We start from the raw sequence: 14084 nt of genomic DNA on the forward strand, positions 1-14084 counted from the left end.
TAACAGGAAACACCAAGAACTGTAGGGGCTAAGGCCAGTGTGAGGCTCAAATTGCTCCATCAGAAGCCAGGCCCCACCCCTTCCTATGCTGGCCACTCAGGGGTAGCTTAGTTGGATTATTGGGATAACTGCTCGTAGTGGGTAGGTTACTCAGACTTCCTACTCTTTCTCCTTATTTACGCCTGCTCTTCTGGTACAATTATTTAAAGCCCCTCCTTAGCTTCTCAATATTTCTGTTAGAACAATAAATTGTCTGACCACCCCATTCCCAAGAAAGGGCTGCAGCTAAGTAAACATGTTTCTCTCTTTTCTCACAGAACTTCTAAGAGCAAGGAATATTTCCCCAAAAAATTTTGTAAAGGTTTTCAGAGTAGGAAACATTGGGAGGGATGATTATTTTTATCCTTTGGGACTCAGTTGATGGGCTTAAAAGCATTCCTTGAATGTTAGGAAATGAGCAAGTATATTCAGCATCCTTCTTATCCTTTCCAGCTCATAGCTGCCACATTAGCAGCTCGCGGTGCCTCCCTGCCTCCGTGCTCCGCTTCTCTGATTCAGCCTGAGCATCTATCTTTCTGCATCACCGCATGTGGGCTGAATCATCCCCACTCAGCTTCTCCAGCGCCTGCCAGGACCAGGACCTAAGAGAATGGGATCCAAGGTCCTGAACGATCTGGCTTTGAATGGCAACTTCTGGCCTCCTCCCCGACATCACATCCAAATCTGACTATTCCCCATTCCCAGGACATGCTCCCATGCTCTGCTCGTGCCCTTCTTTCCCCGAGAATGTGCCCTTGCGGTCTGCGCTGACTGCAGTCTGCCAACACTCCCTCCTTCGAGAACCTTGCTTTGAAGCACGTGGGGGAAGCATCTTTCACAAGTTGTAGGAGCACCACTCTTAACATGCTTGCCGGGTTCTGGCAGGGGTACAGTTCGGAGGTGTCACCTCACTTGTCAAGTCCTTGAGGGTAATGACAATATTCTAAACTGTCTTATATTACCCACCATACCAGGTGCATACTGAATAAATATCTGTACCATTTTTTAAAATAGCCTGAAAAATCTTTGGGCTAATCAGTGAGCTAGGTTGTGAGGACATTTGATTTTTAAAAGCAAAGATAAAAATCTGTACCTGCCCTTTTATATGTATACAAAATCAATCAGCATGAGAACCGTAGAGTGCTGCTTCTCAACTTTCACCTGTATCGGAATCTCCTGGAGGGACTGCAAAACTCAGAATGCTGGGCCTCACCTCCAGAAACACTGATCCAGTAGATCTCAGGCGGGCCCGAGAATATGCGTTTCTAACAAGCTCCCCAGTGATGCTGACACGGCAGGTCAGGGACCATGCTTCAAGGAGCACCGTATAAGTTTCTGAGGGATTGGAAACCATCAGGATTAACCAAGGAAACACTACTGAGACCACTGCAGATGCATCCTGTCCTTTCCTACCTTAAAAATAGCACCCTCCAAGCCCCTCTTTTCATTTTTATCTTCATATTGCTTACAATTTGGTGTAGATTTTAAGCAGCCTGTAATTCATCAACTAATTCTCTCCTGGCTACACATTCCAAGTAATTAAAGTTCAGTAATAACTTATTCTTTCTGCTCCAGCACCTGCATTTCATTTGTTTATTTTCCCAGAGTCATAAATCTGAAGGGCTGTCAAAGTGCCATAATATTAGTGCAATAATCAAAGTTAATTAGTCCCTCTCAATAAACAACAACAAAGCCATTACAAAGATGCATTGAAGTTTCTCTCAGCTACCCAGTGAACAGATCACATTGTAGCTGGAACAATTAGAATATGAGAATGGCCGGGTAAATGAGTGCAGTGCTCTTCAGTCATGTAAAGGGAGACGGTGCTCTTCATTCGCACTGATTCATTAACTCCAGGAAAGGCAGAGTGGTCTGGGCTCCGCGTCTGCCACCTGCTGAAGGATCTGAAGCAGACGAGGTTCTTCCCAGCTGCCGTGCCTTGCCACGCGCATCCCCAAGTCCAACAGTAAAAGAGGGACAGAGAGTGCAAAGGAATGAGAATGCCAGCCTCATTGCCAACTTTTACTAACGTGATGTCTTCAATAACTTCGGATTTATTATTTAGGGAATCTGAGAGATGTGAGTATTAGTTGGGTTCTGATGAGAAGGCAGCCCAGTGGAACACGGAGGGCAGAACCAGGACCAGTGGGTAGAAGACGTTCAAAGGAAGAGTCTGCCTTCAATTCAAGGGAGAATGTTCTAATTAAGAGATGTGCAGAAACAGGATGAGCTGCTTACACTCCCCCAAAAGAGTTCAAGCCAAAACCAGATGATCTCTGTCCTGGGGTGGTGTATAAATGGTCTGCACATTGGAAAGAGGTCAGACAAGGGGACCGGGATGACCAAAGCAACCCTAAGAACTTAAGATTCCTTGCGTTTAGAGGCAATCACCGGGTGAGTCTTCACGGCTTGTTCTTTTAACTCACTGTCGAGTTTCCCTCACAGATCCTTCTCCCCTTGAGGCCATGATCCCTGTGCTTGTTATGCATTGCTATGGAATGAACTTCTCCAAAGTGTACTGGTTAAACAGTAAGCATGTCGTGCCTCACCAAGTTTCTACAGATCAGGAATTCTGAGTGGTCTTGACTTGCAATCTCTCATAAGGTTTCTGTTAACCTGTCAGCCTGAGTCATCTACAGACTTGACTAGGCTGGAAGATTCCAAGAGGGCTCAGGCAGGGGGCTTTTGGCTGGAGGCCTCAGTTCCTTGTCACATGGACCTCTTCATTTGAGGGATACTTGAGCGTCCTCACAACATGGCAGCTGGCTTCCCCTGAGTGAGTGATCCAAGAGAGCAAAAAAGGAGGAAGCAGCATGCCTTTTACGACCTTTCCTGTGAGTCACACTCCACCATTTCTGCCATATTCTATTCATTAGGAGTGTCACTAAGTCAAGCCCACACTCAAGGGGAAGAGAATTAGGCTCCATTTTTTAAAGGAAGGAGTATCAAAGAATCTGTGGACGGATTTCAAAATCCCCACAGCCACTTGTAAGGCTTCCTCTGTTAGGGGCTTCAAAATCTAGTTGTATCTGCATCCCCCACTTGACTAAGGGGCAGGGACTACTTCTAGGTGAGCCACCTAGGAACAGAGAATTGGGTCTATTGGCTTCACTTCTTTCCTGCACTAAGCCCAGCCTCTACAAAAGGCCAGCCATCTCCATACCAGGACACGAGCACAGGGACATGGACAGTCACCTCTCTGCCCCTTAGGGAGTAGTCCCCTGCTCCTTACCTCAGCTCATCTCAGTATTAACTAACACACTGATGGAAAGACGAAAGTAGGCTTGGCTACGAGAAGAAGGAGGAGGAGGAAAAGAAGAAGAGGAAGAAGAAATATTTTCCAGCAAGATTTCTCAGAGTCTATTTCAGGGATCTCTGTTGAATACGTCCGCCCTTTCCCAAAGCTGCCATTTTCTGAGTCTTCACTACATGCCAGGTTCTGTACAAAGCAGCACATGTGTTATCAAAATTGGTTCTCGCAATGATCCTGAGAGCCATTCTGCAGGTAAATAAATTAAGGTTTAAAGAGATGACCGAATTTGTCCAGGGATACCCAGGGACACATTCTGAAAGCAGGATTCAATCCCAGGTCTGTATGGCTCCAAAGCTTGGGCTCCCTTGACTTCACTGGGCTACCTCCCCATAAATTAAAAATTAGTCTATTTTAAACATATACTTAAAATAAACCATAACCCATTGCAGTGTACACTGCCCCATTCTGAGACTGGCTGCACTGTCTACAGCTGCATCTCTATTTGTCCCTATGTACAAGATTTTATTGGCACAAGGAGTATCTCTCTCTTCTGTTTCATCTAATACCTGCTATGTCTGAGATTTTCCATAAATGCCCCATAATAAATATGAAAAATAGTCTCTAGCATATTTTTCCCTCTTAAATGATGGAGCCTAAATGCCTAGTAGCCAGAAGCAGGCCTTCAGCCATTGGCTGAACACTATCTGAAGATGAAATCCGTCTCTTCAAACTATGTCAAAATTGCTTAATAAGAACTCAGGGGACCCCATAGTAATGAAAGGATGCATCTGCTTTGGGTTTCACATGATTGGGAGTGATGGTTTGGAGCTAGCCACCTATGCTTAACTTTCACTCTCTAAAACTCTGTGGTTAATCACAGCTCTCATTATATAAAGGTTACAACGAATATAAAGTTTGAAAGATTCCGTTCAAGACTCCAAGTAGTGGCAAGAGAAAAAAAAAAAAATGAACACACAGAGACAGTGATTAAAGAACAATGACTGACACTCAAGACTGAGTCAATGCAAAATTTTCACAATGAGAAATGAAATGGAAAACTTAGAGGGTAAGTACCAAGCGCAAGTTTTGGGAATTCTGGAGACAGAGGAAACTCAGACTATTTTAGCAACCAATTATGTCTATGAGGGGGATGAATAATTTATTATCTGATAAAGAATCTTTCCTGTGTCTGTGACAAGAAAGGTCAAACAGCCAACTTAAATACAACAGTAAATATACTACAGACCATTTGAAACTGAAGTCTGGGAAGGAAAGAGCTTTCCTTTGGTGAGTTTCAACTCCCATCATTTTGCAAAAGCCACCCACCCATGCAGCTCTCTTTCCTGGAGAACCACAGGTGCCCTCATATCACGAACAGAGAAACATTCATACATAAGCACGCAAATCTCTCTGAATATAATCCTTGGCTAAGTCCTTGAAAAAACAGAGGCCAGTCTCCTGGTACAACACACACTAGGAATTTTAGATTGAGTAACAAGATGGTTTTCGGGTCAGGCAAATATAGCTTCAAATCCTAGATCTACCACATACCTCCCAGGGGTGTGAGCTCAGGCAAGCCTTTTCCCCTCTTCCAGCCTCTACAACTTCATCGGCAAAATGGGTTTAACATATAACATAAATATTTCATTGCTTAATGGTCAGCATAGTGCCTAGTACAGAGACAGTTACGAATACCCAACCCCACTGCAGGTGATGATAATATGACACTCTTTTAAACAAAAATGTCCCAAGGTAGAACTCTAGAAGTTTATCTTTACTTTTGTCTGTATGTGTGCTTATTGATTTAAGCAAGTGGTTTATATAGTTCTTGCTGGTTCACAGACTTGTTTATATCATAGTTTATTTGTTGAAAATCCAATACTATACATAAAAACAATTTTTAAAGCAAAGAAATGAGGAACAAATCCAGCGGCTGATTTAGGATGAACTTTTCCCAATAATCTATAACTATTAATAATATTAATAGTTTTTATATTTTTGTTAGCTAAAGATCATTCAAAACAATGGGATGAGCCCTATATAACTTGTGATGCTTTGAATAGCAATCATCTTTTCCAAGACAAGTTACCAGCTTAGACAGGCATAAGACTTGTAAATTACCCCACATCACGTGCTGTACGCCTCCCCTAAAACTGCACATATCACATAAAAGAAGGCATCGCACCTCAGGCCTTCGATCTACAAAGGCAAATTACAAGATTTAAGCTTGTATTATCAAAGGAGATAGGGGAAAATTCCCACAGGCATCTAAGTTATACCAGATCATAAAGTTACTGAGTGGATTTGAGGAAGCCTAAAGGTAACTGGATTTCACCAACGGTTCTTAAAAGTGCAAGTAATTTAGTACTCAACATCCTAGTCCATCACTCCTTAATATCATGTTACAAAAAAACAGGGTGTTCCTATCTGTTAAAAGCACACCAAAGTGTTGAACCTACATGCCTAATACATCCCGTGGCACCTAGTACTCCATATCTGGAAATAATATTAAAATCATTATTCCCAACGTTTATCAATGAAGCTGCAATATGACATAACACTGTGAGCTTTTCACATGCCTTCACTGCAACTAGATAAATAAAACTGGTATCAACTCTACTGAAACTAGAATAATTACAGCACTTCAGTCTCTCTAGCATCAAACTATGTGGCTACAATCAACAGAGCATGTGCTCTCCTTAACATATGCATATTCTATTACCTCTGACTAATAAATCTCTTCTTTTTACCCCTCATCTCCCTGCTTTCTCAATAACTATTTTGATATAAACCATTGCTTGCTGTTCCTGATGACTGATCCCTTAATCATCTTTTTAAATATATGCAAAGTGTATTTCTTTGTAAATACAAAGGAAAAAGCAATCACATAAATAATTAAGATGGCTTTTCAAATGACAGTTGAGTGCTAATATGAGCTCCACTGGAAAATACTAATCAACAAACTAAATACACATCTATTAAAATGTAGGAGTCCAGACATATGAAGACAGAAAAATAATTCATTACGACTCCATTTGAATCATGCTGATAAACATCCTCCCTACAGCTCCTCTTTCAGCCACTTGGAGTGTTAAGAAAAGAAAGCATCGTTTTGTACTTTCATGAATAAGATGAATAAGAAATTATTATTATTATTATTATTATTATTATTATTATTATTATTAACAGCAGCAGCTGACATTTAATTGAACACTTAGTCTATTCCCAGAAACATGTTAAATAAATGTACAGTTAATGCATTTAATAACCACAGCCACCTATATCTCCTGGCATAGATATTAGTATTTAGATTTTACAGATAAATAAACTCAGGTCTAGAGAAGTCAAGAAACTTGCCCAAGATCATAGGTTGTATCTGCTTCTAATCTTCACTATTATAATGCAGCATATTTTATAGCAGTTGTTATCAACTGAAGATGATTTGCTCCCCTGACCCCAGCCCCCGCAAGGGACATCTGCCCAGGAGGCACCTTGAAGACCACCCAGCCTTCCTTTTCCGGCGCTCTCGGGAATCTCAGATAGATACCCATGAGAAGAGAAGAACGGCTGAATTGGACCTCTCTTTTGTACTACCCTGGCCGATGGTATGTCATCCTAAGCATGCTCTAGGATGACTTAAAGTCTAGGACAAATAAAAAGACAGGTTAGAAAAAGCTTGGGCTGGGAGTCTTCCTCAGAGACCAGACCTTCTCACCAAACACAACATACTTGGGCCACTCCTCCCTTATGACAGAGGAATGGGTCCAAGAGGCATTCTGGGGAGTCAGGAGTGGGTCTCATAATAATTCTCAGGAAGGGCCATCAGCCCCTCTGCCACACCAGCCCACTTCTGCCCAGCTCATTGGTTATCTCGATCCCCAGAGATACCAGAGCTTCAGAATACTCACTAGACCCCAGATTTCACAAATAGGCGGCCACTTATGTGAGCTCTTTTACACTTACTGTTTCACTCTTTACCTGATAAGCAGACCTAGTAAGGGCCTGACACACGTGAGGCAGGCTGGATACGCAAAACAATCCCTTCCCCTTCTGATGCCTACACTGCCCCAGTCACCAGCCATATCCACTTAGGTCTGTCAGTTCCAGCTCTATTCATCCTTCTTCCTCCCCAGGACTGGAACTTTTAAACCTCTAGCTTTAGGAATCTAAAACTTAGAAACTATAATAAGGTGAGAGAAAGGAGGAAGTGGAAGTCCCCCTCAGGCCTTGCAAGAGCTCTATGTTGGGATGTGGGTCTTGCTGTGGCCGTTTATAAAGTGCATTTTGCTACCTAATCAACTACTATTCTTTATATACAATGGCCCTTAGAGATCATCATATCTCAGCATGGAGAGTGGGACATGCCAGACATCCATTAAAAACAACAGCAAAACCCCACTCTGATAAATACTTATTGAATAAAGGAAAGCGAAAACCACAGCACAGCACTGCAGGGATTCAGACACACCTATCAGTGTCTGGGACTTAGAGAATTCACATGACATCCTCACAGACAGTGCTACTAAACAAAAGAGAATCTACCACATTCTGAAAATAAGAAGATAAACTTATAAACTTCCTACTCAGCCAGCCATATGTGCTCCTTCAGAATAATCAGAAAAATATTAGGTGACTGCCTTAGAGGTAAGGGACACTAGTCTGTAATCCATTTAAGGATGTGAATGAGGCAGACCACATCCTCAGATGGTGGACTGCTTAACAACAAAGGCACAGACCTCACTTCCGGAGATGCTTTATTTAAATATGATCAGAGGCTGATGGACCTCCCATCCTCTCTCCTTTTTTAATTATGCGAAATGGATTGGTCTTTTAAGAGGGTGGTTTACTTCTGCACTGTCCATGTTATCCAATTTTAATTGTTTTCAATTCTTTTCTTATTTTTAAGTTTGGAGCATCTAAAACATCTCAGCAGGGGGCCATTTTCCCACGAAATCATTATTATTAGTAATAATTATATATAGACTCAATATAATTCCATATACAATGTGTTTCCATTTAAGTTATGTTTTACTAAATAGCTGGATCACCTCAAAAGTGATTTGAGAACTCTATAAAGGATATCTTGAATGAAAATCGATTGCTTGGGACAATAAGGTAGATTAGAGTAGCTTCATCTGAGAAATATGATTAATCCTGAAGTTAATCACTCAAATAGCATTTCGTGAATTAGAAAGCAACGCCTAAAAGGTAACGAATGTGCATGATGCTGGATGTGACAGAGCGGCCAGGTCATGGGGTGGAGTAGATGGATTTGGGGTTTGGAGGACAGATGGACACGCCAGGAGCCTGCCTCCGCACTCAACAGCTGTGTGGCTCTGGGCAAGTCCCTTCACCGTTTGAGCCCTGCACTGGCTTTCTGTAAAATGGAGAAAATCAGGTTCTGACATCCTTCTGAATAAAGGATATAAAGCGCCTTGCCCAGGACACAGCACGTGACAGAGACACATAAGTGGTGCTTGTCAGCTGCCTCATGGAGGGTATAAGAGTAACATTCTACTGCCATGAAGGCAGACCAGAGTGTTCTGACACAGAGCATTCTGGAACATACAGTGAAGGCAGGAAGAGAAGGCCAGGCAGGGAAGAGCAAGGTGGGGAAGAAGGCATGAACACCGCCTCCTGAGCCGAGCCAAGATTGCCCACAGAGCCTTGGCATGTGCGAGCCAAAGCTGAGCCAAACGGCCCAAAGACTTCTGAGTGAGCTTTTGCTGCAACAAAAAACTTTGGATCATTTTGAGAATCTCCTGGGAGGCACCAATATGTTGCAGTATCTTCCAAGTTCTAACACTGATAGGGTTCATCCCAGAAAAAGCATAAAGGCCCTCAAGCTGGTTAGCAGCTGGGAAAACTGGAGTTGATCAAATCGACCTTGAGAAATACAAGAAGGTGGTATTTAATGATGTGCCAGATACAATCCTTGTGCAGAGATGAGGTAAGGAAGGGCCTGAAGGGAAGCCGACCGGCACATATCGAGGGTGGGCAAGTGAGACCCCAGCTGAACACAGACCACCAAGGGAGGGTCTCACACTGACGGCGCTGTGTTCATAAAGCAATGACATGCAACAGTAATAACAGCTCTTGGTGCCAGATCTGGGAAGGACAGGGAACATGGCACAGTGGGACTCACAGAGGACAGACAAACAGATGAGCGATGATAAAAGGGTTAGGTATCTTCAGTCTACAAACTATAAAAACTGAAACATTTGAAACGCCATGTGAGAATGAGTTTAGTGTTTGTTCCCATTTCCTTTGCTCCCTGACAGAGAATACTTTTGGGTAATTCTTTCTCTGGGAGTGTGGTTTGCTGGTATGGTAGAATTAAACTGACTTACAGGGACCGAATTGTGGCTTAAAATGCAAGAAAGAAAAACTAAACGGTAGGTCTTTGAGATCGTCCCATTCGACCTTCTTTGTTGGAGATGAGAAAACTGAGCACCAAATAAACTGAGAGACTTGCCAAAGTCAGTCCTACAGTAGGGCAGATCTAGGAATTTCTGCCTTTAAGTGTCAAACAATAGTTATAAGGGGATACATATAGATAAATTTGATGTTATATACAAGAAAAAAGGAAGATAGTTTTGTCAATGCATAGTTGTGTTTTAGCGTTATCTTCCAAGACTGGACTAAACATTAATATCATTGCACAGTATGATCATTACAGTATCACTAGGATCGATGGAATTTGATTTTTCCAGTTTAAATATGGCATCAATGGGTAAAATTTTATGAGTCTGACACTGTCCGGTGCTAGTTTGTGTTCTGCATTGACACTGAGGATAGAAACTGGTATAACACTGCTAGATGACAATGGGAAAACTGCTATTGAAACTTTAAATACTTATCTCCTTTGCTTCAGTGAATCTACTGCTAAGATTCTGCCCTATGGGTGTACTTACAAAAGTGTCTATTGAGAATGCTCAATATACCATAGTTTACACCCAATTTTGGCTGAAAATGTAAGAGACTGAACTTTTAGAGAATATCACTTGGAATAGAGAAACAATGAAAACAACCCAAATGTCCACCAAAAAAGGGAGATCAGTTGAATAGATTAGAGCATTAAGTAAGTGATGGAATATTATACAGCAGTTAAAAACAATGAAGTAGCTCTATATGCACTGATAAGAAAAGATCTATAGTATTAAGTGAAAAAAATTGAAGTGTATAACAGTATGTGTGTGTTCACAAGTATATACAACCTTTTTCTGGAAGAATACAGAAGAAATGGTTAATAATATTTATCTTCCAAGAGAAGAATTGGGAGAGACTTTCACTTTATATTTTATATCTTCCCATTTTGTATGAAGATTCAAACTATATGTATATACTACCATTTATTCTCTTTATACAGTTCTAAAAATTACTACCATACCATCTACTAGAGATAATTAGTGATTTTAATTTAATTGTTAGAGAGATGCTAAGATAATCAAAAATTGGGCCGTATTTTGTGGTTTCACTTTAACTCTAAATAATGAATCCAGTGAGATCAAGACAAGTGTCCATTTGAAATATACTAAATTTGAAATTCTGCTTAAGAAAGCAGAAACAAATCTTCCTTTTCTTGACTTCCATAAATTTTCAGTCCAGAACCCCAGACATTCCCTTAAACAATCTATGGTCTATTTCTTTAGATGGCAAAAAATTTTCCACAGTTTTCAGAAAATGCAGACAGTCTTGGCAAGAATGATCCAGCCCCCTTCATGTTCTGCTTCCAGCCACGTGACTGTCATCTCCTCCTCCACCGCCTTCTCTCAGGGCCAGCGCACAGGCCGTTCTCTCTGCCTGGTGTGACCTTTCTCCCACCTTCCCTCTAATCTTTCTTGAGATCTCAGCTCAATCGGCTCTTTCTCAGGGACTCTGAATGCCCCCTACCTCCCGGGCATTATTCGCCATTTTAGAGGACCACGTACTTCATAGCACCGCCTACCATTATTTCAAGTTTACACCGATGTTTATGTTTCTTCGATTAAATCTGTCTTCCACTCTAAGCAGAAAGCTCTACAAAGACAGTGGCAACGTCTGTCCTTCCTTAATTGTAGACCCCAGTACCTATGACAGGCCACTTCATGAATACATGAATAAACAACAAGAGAATGAATGAACACGGTCTATACTTCATGCCAAAGCCTAGTGATCATGGTAAAAAACCAATCGGCCTTATCACTTTTGGCCTGCATCCTTTAATGTCTTCTTTGCCACTGTCTCTGAGACCCTACGTGACACCCTCGAAGCTCCTCTGCGGCCCCCTCCCCGCTACTCGGCTCCAGCCACACTAGCCCCCTGCTGAGCCTTGAATCTTCCAGGCACGTTCCTACCTCTGTGCCTTTGCACATGCCGTTCCTATTGCTTAGAAACTATTTCTCGTGACATTGGCACAGCTTACTTCTATACTTCATTCAGACCTCGGATCAAATGTCGCAATCTTAGAGGGATCTCTGCTGACCACCCAGTGTGACAGAGTCCACGCTGTCACACCTCACCCCTCACTCTGCTGTATTATCCTTCATTGTATTTATAACCACCTGACATTAGGTTAAATGCTAAATGCAGTCATTCCTTTATGGTCTGCTTCTCCTACCTGGAAGGTAAGCCCACGATGGAAAGGATTTTGTCTGAAGCCCTAAAAGCACTGCATCCCTCAGTAAATGTTTTGTACATAGACATAGCAACATGAACATCTACACAGAGAGAGAAAAGCAAAAAAGGAAAAACCAGAGACAGAGTTAAAGCCTGCTCCTTTCTGAACCGAAAACCATAAGCATAACAACTTCTCAGTTGTATTCGGGGGCGTTAACCACATTTTATTTTTCTTATTGAACTAAATGAGTAAACATTCTCAAACCTCTGACTACTAAAGCAAATGACATGGCAATGAACTATAAACAAATGTGTAGAAAATAACGGGCTTGCTTGTCCTTCTCATTCATAAAGTAAACAAAGTAAATATAGCTTTAAAACTAAAGAAAACATTATTCCAAGAGCAATAAACTTTATTCTCTGTACCAACCTCCATGTGTTTATCCCAGCCTGTGTATTTGACAATTTAAAAAAGTAAATAAAACAGTCAAGTGCTTGCTTACCCATTCTCCTAAAATGCGTGACACAGCTTCATTGGCTCTTGTCATATTCCTGCAAGCCAGGATCACGTGAGCACCATGGAGGGCAAAAGACTTAGCAGTCTCAAACCCTATGGTTTAAAAGAAAGTCAACGTTAGGAAACAAAAATACGAAACACTGAGTCATGTAGAATGGCCTTTATTTAGCACCGCACATATTACCCTAGTGGTTCTCAACCAGAGGAAACTTTGCCCCCTAGGAGGAGACAGTTGCAGATGTCTAGAGACATTTTCAGTGGCCACATTGGTGGTGGCATGCCACTGGCATCTAGTAGGCAAAGGCCAGGGATGCTACAAAATATCCTATAATGCACGGGGCAGCCCCTCCAGCAAAGAGTCACCTGGCCCAAAATGTCAACAGTGTTGAGATTGAGTAAACCTGCCCCAGGAGCGCAGTGATTTCAAAGGTGCAGGCTAAGCCACAGTAAAGCTCACGGCATTGTCAGCCATTTAAAAATTGCTTAATAAGGACCAGATCCTGTGCTCAATATAAATAAAAACACAAAAAGACTTAAGACAGGGTCACTTTCCTCAAAGAGTTTACAGTCTACTAAGAGAAACACACCTGGAAAGTAAAAAAACATCTGTTAAGCTCTTGACACCGTGCTCTGCACTGTGCTAAACGCTTCCAGCACTTCCGCATCCAGCACTCTGCTTCTAGCACTGGCGATCTAGGTTTCTTAGACTCACCTTCTCACTGAGAACAATTAGAAAAGCCAGACAAAACAACACACATGCACGTGCAGTTGAATATTTAATAATGGTAAGTTCCAATCCATCAGGAATAAATGACAATTCTATATTTGTATGTACCTAACTCCCTCCTCACTGTCTCCCACCCTTTCTCTCGACAGATAGAGAGATAGAACAAAAATTGACAGAATTAAGAGAAATAGACAAATTCATAACCAGAGTAGAAGATTGTAATATATTAGTAACATAAAATAAGCAAATAGCAAATATATAGAAGATTTGAACAACACAATTGGTAAACTGGAAATAATCATGCTAGACACTGAACACAACAGCAGAATGTACATTCAAGTACTCAAAGAATATTTTTCAAAATTGACCATGTGCAGGGCCAAAAGCAAGTCTCAACAAATTTCAAAAGATTAAAATAGAAATAAAATGGGAAATTTTATTCCAGTGATCACAGTGTAATAAAATTAGAAACCAATAACAAAATCTTGGAAAATTCCCCTGTCTGGAAACTAAGTAATACGTTTTTAACTAATAAGAAATTGTGACTCAAAAAATTACAATAAAAATTGGAAAATATTTTAAACTGAAAGATTACAAAAATTCATATCACAACTTATGGAACATAGTTAAAGCCATGGATAATCTATAGCCCTAAATATGTAATACTAAAACAGAAGATGGGCTCAGTGTCCATTAAGTTAGAAAACGTTAAAAGCAGATAATTAAACCTAAAGAAAGCAGAAGGAAGGTAATAAAAATAAAAGGAGAAACTAATAGATTAAAAAAAAAAAAAACATAAAATACATAGGAACAAAGAAGCCAAACGTCATTTCCTTGAATAGACTAATAAATTGATAAAGGGCTAGCAAGTCTTATAGAGTGTGGGCTCTAATGTACAAATAAGCATACAAATGACTGATATCAGGAATGAATAAAAGGACATCATTCCA

At 41.1% G+C, this 14084-nt stretch overlaps 1 protein-coding gene across 19 annotated transcripts in view; it reads right to left on the reverse strand.

Moving 5' to 3' along the window:
• Window positions 1-14084, reverse strand: part of WWOX (WW domain containing oxidoreductase) — a 932057-nt gene that overhangs the window by 871928 nt on the left and 46045 nt on the right. For all 19 annotated transcript variants that reach the window (XM_039888496.1, XM_039888490.1, XM_039888504.1 and 16 more), the window contains exon 5: window positions 12394-12500. In XM_039888496.1, the coding sequence (XP_039744430.1) occupies window positions 12394-12500 (107 nt within the window). The remainder of the gene's footprint in view (window positions 1-12393; window positions 12501-14084) is intronic.

The sequence above is a fragment of the Pteropus medius genome, unplaced genomic scaffold (assembly GCF_902729225.1).
Source record: "Pteropus medius unplaced genomic scaffold, Ma_sr-lr_union100, whole genome shotgun sequence".
NCBI lineage: Eukaryota > Metazoa > Chordata > Mammalia > Chiroptera > Pteropodidae > Pteropus > Pteropus medius.